At 41.7% G+C, this 16,048-nt stretch overlaps 2 protein-coding genes across 2 annotated transcripts in view; one reads left to right on the top strand and one right to left on the bottom strand.

Moving 5' to 3' along the window:
• The window catches only part of COL4A3 (collagen type IV alpha 3 chain), a 167,164-nt gene extending 160,668 nt beyond the window's left edge, over positions 1 to 6,496 (bottom strand). Inside the window, exon 1 of the mRNA XM_004385834.3 lies at positions 6,410 to 6,496. Coding sequence (XP_004385891.1) covers positions 6,410 to 6,496 — 87 coding nt within the window. The remainder of the gene's footprint in view (positions 1 to 6,409) is intronic.
• COL4A4 (collagen type IV alpha 4 chain) overlaps positions 6,495 to 16,048 on the top strand; it is a 140,876-nt gene continuing 131,322 nt past the window's right edge. The window contains exon 1 of the mRNA XM_023740119.1: positions 6,495 to 6,625. Within this exon, the coding sequence (XP_023595887.1) occupies positions 6,495 to 6,625 (131 nt within the window). The remainder of the gene's footprint in view (positions 6,626 to 16,048) is intronic.

The raw sequence follows: 16,048 nt of genomic DNA on the forward strand, positions 1-16,048 counted from the left end.
ACAACCCACTTCAGGAAAATTATTTGGCATTATGTACTATAGTTGAATATCAGCATACCCTATGAACCAGGAATTTCCCTATAAGGCATATACCCAACAAAAATGTAAACACATGTGCTCCAAGTACATGTTAATGCTGCCTAAGGCAACATTATTTGTAATGGTCTCAAGCTGGAAACCACTCATCAACTGCAGAATGGATAAATACATGGTGGTTTATTCATACAATGGAATACTATACAGCAATGAAAATGAATGATCTATAGCTACATACAACTAGACAGATGGGTCTCACAATCATAATGTTGAATGAAAGAAGATGAAGCACAAAAGAATATATACTGTATGAATCCACAAACATAAAGTTCAGAACAGGCAAAATCAACATACAGCATTTAGGGTACATATTTACATGGTGAAATACAAAGAGCAGCAAGGAAGTGATTACAAGAAATCAGATACTTTTTTTTTTTTTAGGAGAAGAGAAAGGGGATTGTACTTAGGATGGATGCAAGGGAGGCTTCTGGATGCTGGCAATGCTCTGCCCCTTGATCTGAATGGTCTTTACATGGGCATTCACCTAATAAAAAGGACCCTTGGTGGTGCAGTGGTCAAGTGCTTGGCTGCTAACTGAAAGGCTGGCAGTTCAAACCCACCAGCAGCTCTATGGGAGAAAAACCTGGAAAGCACAAACTACTAGAAATCTACAGCAAACAATAAAATGGTGGAAGCATTACTTTCAAAGTCAGTAATGAGACTAGAAATGCTACTTGGCACAGTAAGACAAGAAAATAATGATATATGGATTAAAAAGAAAGAAAAGCTGTAATTATTCACTCACAATATGACCAGCTACCTAGAAAATCTAAGAGAATTTACAACCTATTAGAAATAATAAGAGAGGTCAGTGGGGTGGTTAGACCCAAGATCAACATTTAAAGATGCACCAGCAATAAGCAGTTAGAAAATTAATCTACCTGTTCGATGCAATACCAGTCAATATCCCAACATGGAACATTTACAAGTAGATTCTAAAATTTATCCAGAAGACAACTACTGGTCTCTACTTGTCCAGAGCAAAAGAGAAAGAAGGAAACCCAAGACTTAAATAAAAAACTAGTCTACAGAACAAATAGTCTACTGGAACCACAGCCTTATCTACTGTGAGACCATAACCAGATGGTGCCCAAATACCACTACCTACCGTGTTAACCAGGACCACAATAGATGGACCCTGATAGAATGGGAGAAAAATGTGGGACTGAACCTCAAATCTCTAAAAAAACAAAAAACTAGACCTACTGGACTGGTTGAGACTGGAGAACTCCCTGAGAATATTGCCCTAAGAAACAATTCAAATGAACTGAAACCAGCCCCTGAAGTCACCTTGTAGCTAAATAATAAATTGGCTCGAAAAATAATGAGTATCACCCGTTAAGTATGGTGCTTCTTTAAAAAAAAATCACCCTATATATGATCAAATGGTCAACAATTACCTTAAAACAAAGATGAGAACGTAAGTAGGGTATGGAAAGTAGATTAATGGAAAAGGAAAAACCAGAATGGAAATAATGAGAATGTTCACGCATTGTGAAGAATGTAACTATTGTTACTGAACAATTTGTGTAGAAATTGTCGAATGGGAACCTAAACTGCTGTAAAAACCTTCACCAAAAATACAATAAAATATTATTTTTAAAACATTTATCCGGAAGAGCAAAGAGGAAAGAATATTCGTGACAATTTTAAATAATAATAACAATAAGGTATTGTCCTACCAGATATATACTTAGTATAGATGTGATGATCAAAAACAGTGTGGTAATGATGTAGAGGTCAGAAACAAACCAAAAAAACAATAAAATAGAATAATGAGCTTACAAACAGAATCAGATATGAATGGGTGCTTGATATATCAAAGATGTAAGATTGTAAAACAGTGAGGAAAAGAATGGACCATTCAATAAATAATATTGAGACACCTTGTTACCTACGTGGAAAAAGGTAAAATCAGATTAAAAGAATTACAGGATTAAGACACCTAAATATAAAAAAGCTAAACTGTAAAACTTAAAAAAAAAGATCATTTTTAGAATACTAGGGAAAGACAAAATTTCTTTAATAAGATGCAAAATATAAAACAGCAAGAAAAGGTGTATAAGCTTGAGATTACAGTGAAGAAATGTTATACATTAAGGCACCAACAAATATATGAAAGACAAACCACAGATTGGAATAAAATATTTGCTATCTATATACATGACAAAGGTTAGGTATCCAAATATATAAATAACTCCTAATACATTAACAACAAAAGGCAAAGGCCACGGTAGATAAATGGGCAAAGACTGGTACGTGAAGTAAATAGCCAATTAAAATATGGAAAGGTTCTCAAACTCACTAGTCAAAACAACATCCCATCTTACATTCCTTAGCATCTAAGCATATCACGTTTTACTGAGGCTATGGGCAAGTAGATACTCTGGTACACGCTGGTACAACTCTTTTAGAGATCAATTGGTGGTGCAATGTTTAAACGCTCGGCTGCGAACCAAAAGGTTCAAACGCAGGTGAAAAGACCCATTCGAACCCACCGGCTGCTCCATAGGAGAAAGATGTGGTAGTCTGCATCTGTAAAGATTACAGCCTAGGAAACTCTATGGGGCAGTTCTACCCTGTCATATAGGGTAGCTATGAGTTGGAATCGACTTGATGGCACACAACAATAATAAAATAAAAAATGTACTTTCTCTGTGAGGCTCCTGGGAATTCATATGCTAGTTGTCACAATGATACATATTCAAAGATGTGCATGCAACTTTATAAATCGAAAACCTGGAAACGAACTTACTGTGTTTCCAGGCATGGGAAAATAAGCTGAGCTTTGTTAATATAGTTGTGTACTATGCAGCAGCTATTACTACTAGTTGAAATCAAGTCAATTCCGACTCATAGCGACCCTATAGGACAGAGTAGAACTACCCATAGAGTTTCCAAGGCTGTAATCCTTACAGGTGCAGACTACCACATCTTTCTCCCATGGAGCAGCCGGTGGGTTCGAATGACCAACCTTTCGGTTAGCCGCTGAGCTCCTTTAACCACTGCACCACCAGGGTTTCTTACTACAAATAGATTAAATCTATATATATTAACACGGATAAAATCCAAAAACATAATACTGAGTGATAATCACAAGCTCTAATAGATATGTGTAATATGAAATGATTTATTACATTTAAAAAACTACAAAGCAAAAATGTATATATTTTTCATGGAGACTACACTTACAGACATATGGAGTATAAATACAAAAACGTGTACAGGAATGATATACACAAATGTCCTGGAATAGAAGAGGAGGCAAAGAATATGTGTATGACTTTTTCTGTACTTATATGTATATATATATTTTTTTTCCTAAAGGGAAAGATCTGAAAGCAAACAAGTCAACATCTATTAACATTTGATTAACCTCAAGGATAGATAAATTGACGTCTTTTACATTACCTTTGTTTGTTTGAAATACTTCCTAAGTCAACTTAATTTTTAAACTTAAAAAGAAACCAGGTGCTAAAGTATATACTTCTCAAATGCAGCTGTTGTTCAACTCTTGATATTTGTTTGCCATATTTCTGCCCTGTCTGGGATTTTAAGGCAAAAAAGAGGAAGGGTAAACCACAATATCTCAAATCATGAACCTCATCTTATTCAGAGATCAGCAAAGGAGCTCTGGCATAGCTTCACTCCCATATCTAGTGTCAGCAGAGTGAGCTGGGCTCTGGGAACAGTTATAATTTGGGGGTGCTCTGTGGTACCAGGCCTGGAACTGGATGTCTGCAGCAAAGCAACAGAGAGGTTGTACTCTGCGTGCTTCAGTACAAATTGTGTGGGTGGACAGTTCCTCCCAGTCTAGACTCAGCACGTAGGGTCACACCACTGATATCCCCATGCTTTGAGAACTGTTAAAGTAGAATTAAAGACATTTAGAGAAAATCATGTCCTTAGCTAATATAGCAAAAAGATTATAAATATGATGATCCAAAGGCTAAATTTAGCCCTCACTTATACGTTGTTTGGCCCACACTGTGCTATTTTGGAAAGTTTTGATTTAGCTGCTAATACTTAAAATTAGAGAGATTTCTCAAGTAACTAGATGTCCAGTTTATCTCCTGAAAAACAGGAAGTCTGAAGCTACAGAATTCTAGAAGGCCAACAATTGGCATCAAAGAGCACCTGTCCTCCTCCTCACTTCTGCTTCAGTCATTGTATCACCTGCTGACCCCAGTAGGCATTTCAACTCCCCCACTCTACAGATGAGAAAACCGAGGTTCAGAGAGGTACAGTGCTTTGCCCAACACCAGTTACCCCGTGGGGGGATCCATGTTCACAACATATGAGCCAAGTATCAGTTAACTTGTGATTCCTTTTCTTCATAAGATGAAAGCACATTTCATAATTTCTAATGACATACGTTCCATGTAATTCAGAAGATACGATGGAATTGATAATCCTCGTAACTTTTAACAAAGACTTATTTCAAGTGAGTATAAAAAAAATACAAATGAATTAACTGTAGCGTCAACAAGAAGTCCCCAAGATTTAGCCAAACTCAAAACAGAAAATTTTGCATAGGAAAAATATCAAGAAAATATGATACTGTAACTGAAGTTAGTGTAATCAGAGGTTGAATGGTCATGGAGCATCCATTCTGTAGGCTGATCCTAACACGTGTAACTCCTCCCTTCCTCCCCCAGCACCTTCTCCCTATTTCTCTCCTCTTCTTTGGAGCCCAGAAAGATGTGCAAACTTTCTTCTGAAACTCTTCCCCAAGCCTCCCCATAACATATAATTATTTTGAGGTTTTTACTTTTTGGATTTATTTATTCCTGAGTTAAAGGTGGTAGATAATCCCCACTGATTTAGATGAGATTTATTTATCATGCCAAGAAGTATTTAGCTACCTGGGTTGGGCATTGCTAGTTTATGCAAAGTGCATTTTTGTGAGAACCAGCTACAGGAAGAGAGGATACATGACTTACAAAAAATCCTTTAGACTGTAATAGCAAAACACTCAAAATAATTAAAATGTAGATCGATAGTAGAAAAATTCAATTAACTTTGGTATATTATGTGGAAAACAATGCAGCAGAGCAACAAGAAAAAGAGGTAGACCTTAAATACTGACAGGTAGACCTTAAATACTGACATAAAAAGATTTGTAGGTTGCAAAAATACATATATATATACATAGCCTGGTATCATTTATGTTAAAAAACACAAACAAAAACACTATATTGTCTATGGGTCCATATATGTGTAGGTAAATAGAAAATGTCTGGAAAGAAAGGAAAGTGGTAATAAGGGATACTTCTGCGGAGAGACTGGGAGAGGTATATGAGTGCTTAAGGACGTTTTAGCTTCATTTGCAATGTCTTAATTTAAAATTTAATTTAAATAGAAAACACTTTTGGAGTATTTGTGGCCAGAGTTTCTAAGAAGCTCTTCATGTAATATAAGTATTTTTACAACTATCAATTTCCAATAATAACTTATTGTTAAAATTTGTAAAACATCTGCTCATCCTTGGAAATGAAAATTACACCATGGGCTATCACCCCCAGATTAATTTTTTAAGGGTAAAAATAACACAAGACATCTGAAAAGTTAAATTTCAACTTTCACAAGTAAGTTAACTCTGGAAGCCGAAATAGTTTTGAGGACACCTAATTTTTTTTTAGTGGAAAAGAATAAAAACTATAGGGGTGGATTTAAATGAACCCAGGATTGTTTAAAATCTGAATACTGGTCAAAGTGATAGACTGCTTAATATATCCTAACATGAGTTCTCTTTCTACGGTACTTCTAATTTTTCATTGACGGCATGTTACTTCCCCCATCTTACCGATAGTGCATTGGAGGGCAAGTTTTGACTAGGAAGAAACCGAGACCAAACAGGTCAGAGTTCAGTGTGAGGTCACACACAGCTGGGACCTGGCCACGCTGGGATTTAAAGGGAGATTTCTACTCCCAGCCCTGTGTGTGCCCATGCTGCCTGCTCTGATTCACCATCAGTGACACCGCGTGTCTCTCTCTCTCACGTATTCGTCCCTGAGGAGTATTTATTTTTTCGCTGACCTCTGAAGCACTCGCCCCCCATCCATAACCCCTAGGGACCGGCACAAGCTTCCGCCCCGCCACGTCCTTCTCATCCCTGCCCCAGGCGAATTCCACCTGTTCCCTGGGCATCCCCGCGAGCTTTCAGGCACGTTGCCCGCCCAGGGACCCGCACAGAGCCGGGAGCCACCGCACTGCCAGGCGGCGGGGCAAGACGGCGCCCTGCGGGTGGGCTCTGGCCTCCAGGACCCCGTGACCGAAGGCGCAAGGTGGGGTCGCGCAGCCCCGCACTCACCTTGCCCGCTGCGGGCGCCGCCGCCAGGAGCACCAGCAGGAGCCGCAGCAGGAGCGCCGGCGGCCTCGGCTTCGTCCCAGAGAGCATGGTGGCCACCCGCGCGGGGCCCGGGAGCGCCCGGGGACCCGCAGGCTTCCGGCCAGTCAGTCCCTGCGCGGCGCAGGCTGGGCGCCCCGGCCGTGAGGCTGGCCGAGCCGGCGCGCCAGGGCGGGTTTTGTAGGGTTCAGCCGCGCCGTCGTCTCTCCCCACAGTCGCTTTGGCCGAGGCTCCGCGGGAGGGAAGAAGTGGGGCAGGTCCCGCCCTCGTCCCCCCCTCCCAACTGACCAGGCGGTGTCCCTCCGACCCGGGCATCGTGCCCAGGAGGCGAGCAAGGGGTGAGATCCTGTGGGCAGGTGGGCGCGGACCCAGGGCCCGGGGTTAGGGAGGTGATGCTCCCAGGGTCCTGGGGCCTTGGTGGGTGGGGGGTGCGGGTCGGAGGTGGGGAGTTTGGAGGTGTGCGGTGGGGAGGCGCTGCGTAGTAGGTTGGAGGGAGTGGCCAGCGGCCGTCCTCAGATTAAGCGGGAGGCGCGCAGGGCGAATACACTCCGGCGGCCCCGCGCGCTCTCGGCTCCCGCGCCGCTGCCCTCTAGCCGCTTTTCTGCTTCTCCAACTCGCCTCAAGTTTACAGCAGCCAGACTTGGCGGTTAGAGCGCCGCGGAGAGGCGGCCGGGTTGCGTGCGGCTGGTGCGCGGGGAGCAGGGAGGTGCGCGCCCCGCGGGCAAGGAGGCGACTCCCAGCGCTGCGGGCGTTCCCCGAGGTAAGGCGCCCACCGGCTCAGGCTGGGCAATCCCTGATGCCATCTGGGTGGGCGAAGGGGCCTGGACATCTACCGAGGAAGTAAGGGTAAGGGGACTAGGGGAAGGATAGTACCCAAGGGTGGGGCAGGCGGGGTGACGGGCCGGCCTGGGGAGTTGGGGCCCGGGGGTCACCAGAGGAGAGAGCTTGTCTGGCTCCCGGGCTTGTCTGCCTGGGCTTGAACCGGGCGCTGTGTGTTTTGATTAATTTGGAAGCTCGCATTACCGGTCTGGCAGTTGGGGCACTCTGAAATGCCAAGAGCAAGAGGCAGCTGAGGGGAAAGAGAAAGCCCATCCTTTTCTCTGCTACGTTGAACTGGCTTTTCAGGCTAAATCTTATCTGCGGAAACGCAGGAGAAAACAAGACCCGACTGTGGTCCAAAGTGGCTCCCCCTGAGACTCCCTTCTCAGAGGTGGCCTTGAATGCAAACCTGCAGTATCTGGCTTGTTTGGGCAGCGTGTCCAGAGCAGGCCTTGCCCTTTCTTCTGCAATGGACCCCTTTGGCTCCAGTGAAGCATTTGGACCTCTTCTCAGAATAACGTTGTTAAATGCATAAAATACAATTAAACCAGAATCAGTTTCACTGAAATACCAGATATTGAAGTCAAGATATAGTAGTATGTGTGCAACGTTATGAATGAGTTAAGTAACTATAGATCTGACAGCAGGTATGTTAACACAACTGTAGGGATGACTGTAAATGGTATTTTGAGATAACTGCAAACACTGAAATGTAACATAAAAATACCAGAGGTTTCTATGGGTGCAAACTCTCAACAATCGCTAATACTGCGGGGGTTTTTGTGTGTGTGTGTCTGCCTGTATTCATAAATGAAGAAAATGCTGAACTTAAAATAAAAATGTTATTTTTTCCCATTCAAGTCCACCAAACCCCAAAAGCAAATTTGTTGCTGTCAAGTCGATTCTGACTCATGACGACCCCATGTGTGTCAGAGTAGAACTGCACTCCACAGAGTTTTCAATGGCTGTAATCTTATAGAAGTAGATTGCCAGGCCTTTCATTCGAGGCACCCCTGAGTGGATTTGAACCACCAACTTGTCGGCTGTAGCTGAGCGCCAATGATTTGCACCACCCAAGGACCTTCCAGGTTCACAGACCATCTGAATTCCATCCCCAGGTTAAGGACGTCTGCTTTGGAGCAGTGCCATTGACATCTGCAGTAGTTGGTTATCAAATGGCAAATGGGAACTATGAGTTGGTCATTGATTGCAGGGGATCATTTACTTGCAGTTAGAATCTTACATGCATTAATATTAGTGTCCTGGACCTGTGTGGACCATGTAAGTAGGCAAAACCCTGATACTGAGTGAAGACCCTCCCGCCACATTTTTCGGTTTGTTTTGTTTTTGGCTGTAGAGTGAATATTACAGCCTTCCCACTGTCTTTTATGCCAGTGATTCTCAACTGTGGCTAGACATTGGAATCAGCCGAGAAGCTCTAAAAATCCCGATGCCCATCATGCCACGCCAGTTACATCCGAATCTCTAGTGGTGGGGATTCAGGTGTCAGTAGAGATTTCTCTGTGTAGTCAAGTTTGAGAGCTGCTGCGTACATGCACATTTCTGTTAGCTGCATTGAATTAGGATCTCCTCTTGGTCGGATAATAAAAGGAACATTTATTAAACCATTTACTAGGATTCACAGAAGAACACCGGGTGGTACATAGTAGCTTTTCCCCATTGCCAGGGAGGGTTCTTATAGAACCTTCTCCTGCCATCCTTGTGAGTGATGACAGCAGGTGCTGTGATGAAGTGACAGTGTCCAAGAATTCCAAGAGGCGTATGATAATCTTACATGAACTGACATTACTTCCTGAAAACCAAACCGTAAGGCCAGTGCTGAATGCTCTTCCTCTTTGCCAAATTCCAGATTTCTCAATTTGAATTTTGATTGCCTTTTCCAGAAGCTGAGTCACTTTGATGGAAGACCCCTCCCCCGCAAAAAAATCAAACCTATTGCCATTGAGTCAATTCTGACTAATGACTATCCCATGTGTTGCAGAGTAAAACTGAGCTCCATAGGGTTTTCTTGGCTGTAATCTTCACTGAAGCAAATCACTAGGCCTTTCTTCCATGGTGCCACTGGGTGGGTTTGAACCGCCAACCTTTCGGTTAGTAGTCAAGTGCAAACCATTTTTGCCACCCAGAGCCAGACTTGGTTTTATCAGCTTTGCTATGGGAGACAGGTGTCAATTGCAAGTCACTGCTGTGTAGCAAGAGAGCTGGAGTACAGGAAGAAGGAGGCAATGCCTCAGAGCTTGGTCTCTGGAGTAGACTCTGGATTTACTAGAGTGACCAACCTCTCTGGGGCTGGGTCATCTCTTCTGTAAAATGGGGCTAGTCATGGTACCCATCTCAGGCAGTTGTAGGAGTCTAATGTGATAATCCATTTAGAAGCACTTTGTACAGGGGCTACACATAACAATCATACTGGAATCCCGTTCTCCAGTTGCATAAAGAAAAATACCATGAACCTGATGAGAAATGGTGGCACAAGGTGGAGATACTCTTCTCAGCTCTCAGTAGTAAAAGGGACAAGAGTCAAGCACACCTGTTAGCTTCCTTGAGGTTAATGCACTTCGAAAGCATCTAGAACCTCGCTGGATGCCATCCCTGAGTCAAGCAGCTTTGACCTGCACAGAGTTGTTAGTAGGTGGCGTCGAGTCATAACAACCCTATGTACAATGGAATGAAATGCTGCCTGGTCCTGTGCCATCCTCACAATTGTTAGGCTTGACCCCATTGTTGCCACCACTGTGTCAGTCCATCTCATAGAGGGTCTTCCTCTTTGTTGCTGACCCTCTACTTTGCCAAGCATGATGTCCTTCTCCAGGGACTGGTCCCTCCTGATAACATGTCCAAAGTACATGAGACAAAGTCTCACCATCCTCGCTTCTAATGAGCATTCCAGCTATACTTCTTCCAAGACAGATCTGTTCTTTTGGCAGTCCATGGTATAGTCAACATTCTTCGCCAACGCCGTAATTCAAAGGCATCAGTTCTTCTTCGATCTTCTTATTCATTGTCCAGCTTTTGCAGGCATATGAGGTGATTGAAAATACCATGGCTTGGCTCAGACACACCTTAGTCCTCAAAGTGACATCTTTGCTTTTGAACCCTTTAAAGAGATCTTTTGCAGCAGATTTGCCCAATGCAATGTGTTGTTTGATTTCTTGACTGCTGCTTCCACGGAGAGCTTGTTAGAAATGCAGAATCTTAGCCCCCACTTAGACCCCTGAATCAGAGTCTACATTTTAAGACTATCCCCAGGTTATTCATATACACATTGAAGTTTGAGAAGTGGCAGATCTAAAAGCAGATTTCACCATCCATTTCCGCCTCTCTGTCATATACACACTTCTTCTTTAATATAGCGTTTGGTATGTGTCTTAGTCATCTAGTGCTGCTCTAACAGAAATACCACAAGTGGATAGCTTCAACAAAGAGAATTTATTCTCTCACGGTCTAGTAGGTTACAGGCCCAAATTCAGGGCATCAGCTCCAGAGGAAGGCTTTCTCTGTCGGCTCTGGAGGAGGGTCCTTGTCATCAGTCTTCCCTTGGTTTGGGGGCATCTTAGCGCAGGAACCTCAGGTCCAAAGGACGCGCTGTTCCCGGCGCTACTTTCTTGGTGATATAAGGTCCTCCACTCTCGCTTGCTTCGCTTTTCTTTTATCTCTTGTAAGATAAAATGTGGTGCAAGCCACACCCCATGGAAATTCCCTTTACATTGAATCAGGGATGTGACCTGGGTTCAGGTGGTGTTACCGTCGCACCCCCATCTTCTTTAACATAGAATTACAAGCACAAAGTGGAGGACGGCCACACCATGCTGGGAATCATGGCCAGCCAAACTGATACACACATTTTTAGGGGGACATAATTCAATCCATGACAGAGTGCTTACCAGGTATTATTAATTAACTGAATTCTGGATGTTTTCAAAGTTGTCTTGGGGTCAAGAGAGTTGATTTTTCAGTTGGTATCACTGAATTATACACCTGAAAAATGTGGAATTGGTAAAGGTTGTGTTATATATACATTACAACAATAAAGAAAAAAGAAAATGAAATGTGTAAGGGAAAAAAATACCAGGTCATAAAATCAATGACTTTATTATTTTTAATAAAATAGGAGAATTGATTTTCACAATTGGTTCTCTAAATATGAAAAAGCTAAAGGAGAAAGAAGATGGTTCTTTTTGTACATCAAAGTCTCTGATTTTGACTTGGATGCCAGATAAAGATTTTGAATAAAATTGAAGCGGCCAATTGCCTTTGACAAGCCCTATGTTACTATTTTTGCCCCATTTTCAGTATCATGGTGTTCTTAACTGGTGCAGATGATTAACCTGCTTGGATGCCATCCAAAAGGCTGGCAGTTTGAGTCCACCCAGAGATGCCTCAGAAGAAAGGCCTGGCAATCTACTTGCAAAAAATGAGCCACTGAAAACCTTACAGAGCACAGTTCTACTCTGATATACGTGGAGTCGCCATGAGCCACAGTTGTTCTGATGGCAACTAGTTTTGTAATCACAGAATCGTGTCTGTTTTCTGCAGTGTTTAAATGTATTGTCAGCTTCCCATTAGGGTGGAGACCTTGTCTGTGTTATTTACCGTTGTTGAAAGAGTGAAGTTGCTTACTATTTGCTGAATGAGTGAATGAAGGTGAATGCCTGATTGGTCAAATTCACAATGGCCTGTTTTCTTCCAAAGCCCATGACCTTCTATAGCCTTCATTATATAGAGATGTGTCTCTGCTTTAGACAAGATGTACTCCTCCAGGCTGCCCATAGCTCCTTCTTTAATCCCTTCTTTCTCTCTCCCCTTAGTCATCGCTTTTCCTTCAAGAACTTTCTCTTTGCCATACCTCCAAAACAAGTAGACTCTTGGTTTCCTTTCGAATCTCAGAGTCATTATCAACTCATGTCAGTTCTTGCTATCGCATCTCTGGATTTTTTGGCTGCTTTTCAAAACTCCCAGTCCCTGCCCTAGTGCTTGCACTTATCATCTGTGGATTACGGTAGCTTTCTGGCTAGTCTCCTGCAAGTTCTGTCCTCTGAAATCCATCTTCTCAGTTATTGTCAGAGTTAGCTTTGAAAACTGCCATTGTATCAGTAAGGTCAGGTTAGTTTAGGGGGCAGTTACAAACAATCCTTAAATTTCAGAAGCTTACGATAATAAGGGATTTTTTTCCACCATGTATACCGTAAAACCTGCAATAGCCGGGACCTATGTAAGGCAGTAACCTGTCAGAGAAGGAAAACTCAAGTATCTTCCATTAAAACAAGTGATAGAAAAGTGGTAAGACCGCATCCTGTCAAAGGCAGAAAACCTGTGAGACAGGAAGAAACGAGGCAGTCCCATCGAGTTCCTTCTGGCTCTCACAGGTTTCACTGTGGTAGATATTTATCACAGGACATCAGGGGGGTGGAGCGTGAGAGGGGAGCTTGTCATAGCCCCCTCAGGGACTGCTGGAAATTCCCTCTCAACAAGTTCTTCCCTGGTCACTTCCACAGAGGAAGAGAATGTGCCTAATCAAAAACTGCCCTAAAAGCTTCCCCCTCAATGTGACACAGACTACTTCCACTCACATTTCACTGACCAAGGTGGTCACAGGACCATACTTTATTTTGTAAGGGGCAGGAAAGTTAAAGACAGCTGCAAATATTTGGTGAGCCATAGTGATGCCCATCATACATCATGTCACTTACTTATTTTGAAGTTTCCAGAAGCTTCCCTTTGCTTTGTCAGCTAATTTCACATCTAAAATAGAATGGAGTCCCCGGGTGGTGCTAACATGCTCAACTGCTAACCCAAAGGCTGGAGATTCAAGTCCACCCAGAGGCACCTTGGAAGAAAAGCCTGGTGATCTACTTCTGAAAAACTAGCCATTGAAAACTCCATGGAGCACAGTATGAAACATATTCCATACATTTTGATATGTTGTGTTTTCATTATCATTCCGTTGAAAATATTTTAAAATGTCGTTCCGATTTCTTCTTTGACCCATGGGTTATTGGAGAGTGTGTGGTTTAATTTCCAGATATTTGGGGGCTTTCCTACATGGTTTATCATTAAGTTGTAAGTTAACTCTCTGCAAGATTTCCATCTTTTGAAATCTGTTAAGACTTGTTTTAGTGCTTGGCATGTGGTCTGTCTTGGTGAATGTATAGTGTCACCTGGAATATCAATTAAGTCAAGGCTGTTGATAGTGTTGTTCAGATCTTGTGGGTTTTGACTGATATTTTGCCTTATTCCACCAATCAGAGAGTGTAAAAATCTCCAGCTGTGTTTGACGTTTTGTCTAATTCTCCCTTTAGTTTTTCAGTTTTTGCTTCATATATTTTGAAATTCTGTTATTAATCACATACATTTATAATTTTTATAGCTTTCTGATACATTAACTTTTCTTATTATGAAGTGTCACATTCTGTCTTGAAATTTGTTTTATGTGCTATCAATATAGCAGCTCTAGCCTTCTTAGACTTTTTGTTTGTGTGGTGTATCTTTTTTCAGCCTTTTCCCTTTGATCTATTTGTGTCTTTTTATTTAAAGTGCAGTTCTTGTAGGCAGCATATAGGTGCTTTTGCTTTTCTTTCTTTCTTTTTTTTAAATGAATTCAGTATGACAGTCTTTGCCTTTCAATATGAATGTTTAGTACGTTTTCATTTAAAGTAATTGATTTGGTTATATTTAGATCTGCCCTTTTGCCATGTACTTCTTATCTGCCTTATCTCTTTTTTACTCTTTTCCTTCTTTCCAGCTTTCTTTTGTGTTAATCTAGTTTTTTTTTAGTATTTCATTTTAATTTATCTACTTGTTTTCTAGTTGTAGCTCTTTGCTTTTTTTTTTTTTTTTTAGTGATTACTCCAGGGATTACAATATACATCTTTAACTTTGTTTGATCTAGTTAAAGTTAATATTGAATTACTTCAGGTAAATCATATTCATGTATGTATCCACAGTTCCTAGCATGGTGTTTTGGCATAGAAGTGGAGATCGATAGGTATTTCTCGGATGAATGATAACAATAGGTGTTTATTTAGGTTGTATTAGAGGAATATGGAGGTAATGCTGGTTAAAAAAAAAAGAAGAAGAAGAAAGAAGTTTGGTTAAAGCCAGGCCGGTCAACAGACAGAGAACCAATTCAAATATTAAACATTATTACATTTTCTAATGAATTGGAATTTGCCAACCTTTTTCTTATAATATTTATATATGGGCTAGATTCCATATATTATTTTATTTTAATTCCATATGGTTTACATTTTTTGTTATGAAATCCTAAGATAGACTCATTTTTACGTGAATGTCTACAGTTTCAAAAAAAATCTTATTTCCAAATTTCAGGATGGGGAAACAATCATACTTTAATTATAGAATTCTTCTTGTTTTTGTGCAACTTTCAATGACTAATGATCTTGGTCACTCTCTCTGCATGCCACCCTCAGCCAATGCACAGCACATCCACATTGACTTTGCCTAGTTATTGACCAATGCGTAAAGTCCACACTGATTGTGTTTTTGTGGTCTTTAGCACATTGGGCAATGGCATAGCTCTGAAGCCCAGAGTTGAAGGATGTTCTTGAATCTTCTTTTAGGTTCCACAGTGGCAGAACCATTCCTAGCGAAGTTAGTTCCAGTCTTTTCCTTTAGAGAGAAGCCTGCTGAGGACATTCTGGGTCTGTAGAAACCAACTCCTTCAGGAAGCGCAGGAAGTAGAGGGTTGACAGAAGACAGGAAGGCAGCCACGAGGAAAAGGAGATGGTTAAGTTCTCGTTAGGAAAGATCCAAGATTCGCATGAATACTACTCCCCTTCCCTGACCAAGGTGAAGCTTTCTTCCTCCTTTGGAACCAATTGTACCTCCACCTTAGAATTTCTGCTTGACCTTAATGTTCATTTGCATACTTTTGTGAAATCTCTTTCTCCTTTGGCCTTCATGGTCTTCTTGAATGCTTTAACATTTGACTTCCCTAGGTCCTATTTAGAGAGGGTGCCTTTATGATTGATGACTGTCCTATAGGAATTTCTAGTTTTGAAATTCCAACCATAAAGACCTTCACCTGAGAACCCTGCTCGTCTGGGATTCACAGTAAACGGTGTCTTTGTATCATAGGATACCATTTGCATTTATAATCAACTCTTTCTGATACTGCTGTGTTGGAGGGCAGAGTTGTTCTTCCCACAAATGAATTCTCTAAAACTCACCCATGAATTTTAATGAATTATGAAGCTGTGTAGTAGTAGATAGGAAAAGCTTTGGAGTTTGAATACTGGAAATGTTTTTACTAACTGTTTGACTCACTTTATAAATGAGGATAATCATATTACTTACCTCATAGGGTTGTTGAAAAGATGGAAGATTTGTGTAAAGCCCTTAGCACAGTGCTTAGCATATAGGTATTGTTGTTGTTGTTAGGTGCCGTCGAGTCAACTTTCAACTGCCCCATAGAGTTTTCTAGGCTATAATCTTTATGAGAGTGGATCTCCAGGTCTTTCTCCTGTGGAGCCGCTGGGTGGGTTTGAACTGCTAACCTTTGGTTAAGTGTCAAGTGCTTAACCATTGTGCCACCAGGACTGGCTATTTTCATTTCTTATGGGGATGAAGAAGGAGGAGGAGGAGTGGTGGAGAAAGTGAAGGAAGAGAAGGAGGAGGAACCAGCCAACTGGTTCATAAACCAAATGACAATCTTTACATAGTATTGTCTCCAAGTCAACTTAATGTTAACTCTGTGGTTCTAATGAGAATGTCCTCCCCATACCTTCTTCTACATCAACTAAT

This window comes from Trichechus manatus, unplaced genomic scaffold, assembly GCF_000243295.1.
Source record: "Trichechus manatus latirostris isolate Lorelei unplaced genomic scaffold, TriManLat1.0 scaffold00147, whole genome shotgun sequence".
Lineage (NCBI taxonomy): Eukaryota > Metazoa > Chordata > Mammalia > Sirenia > Trichechidae > Trichechus > Trichechus manatus.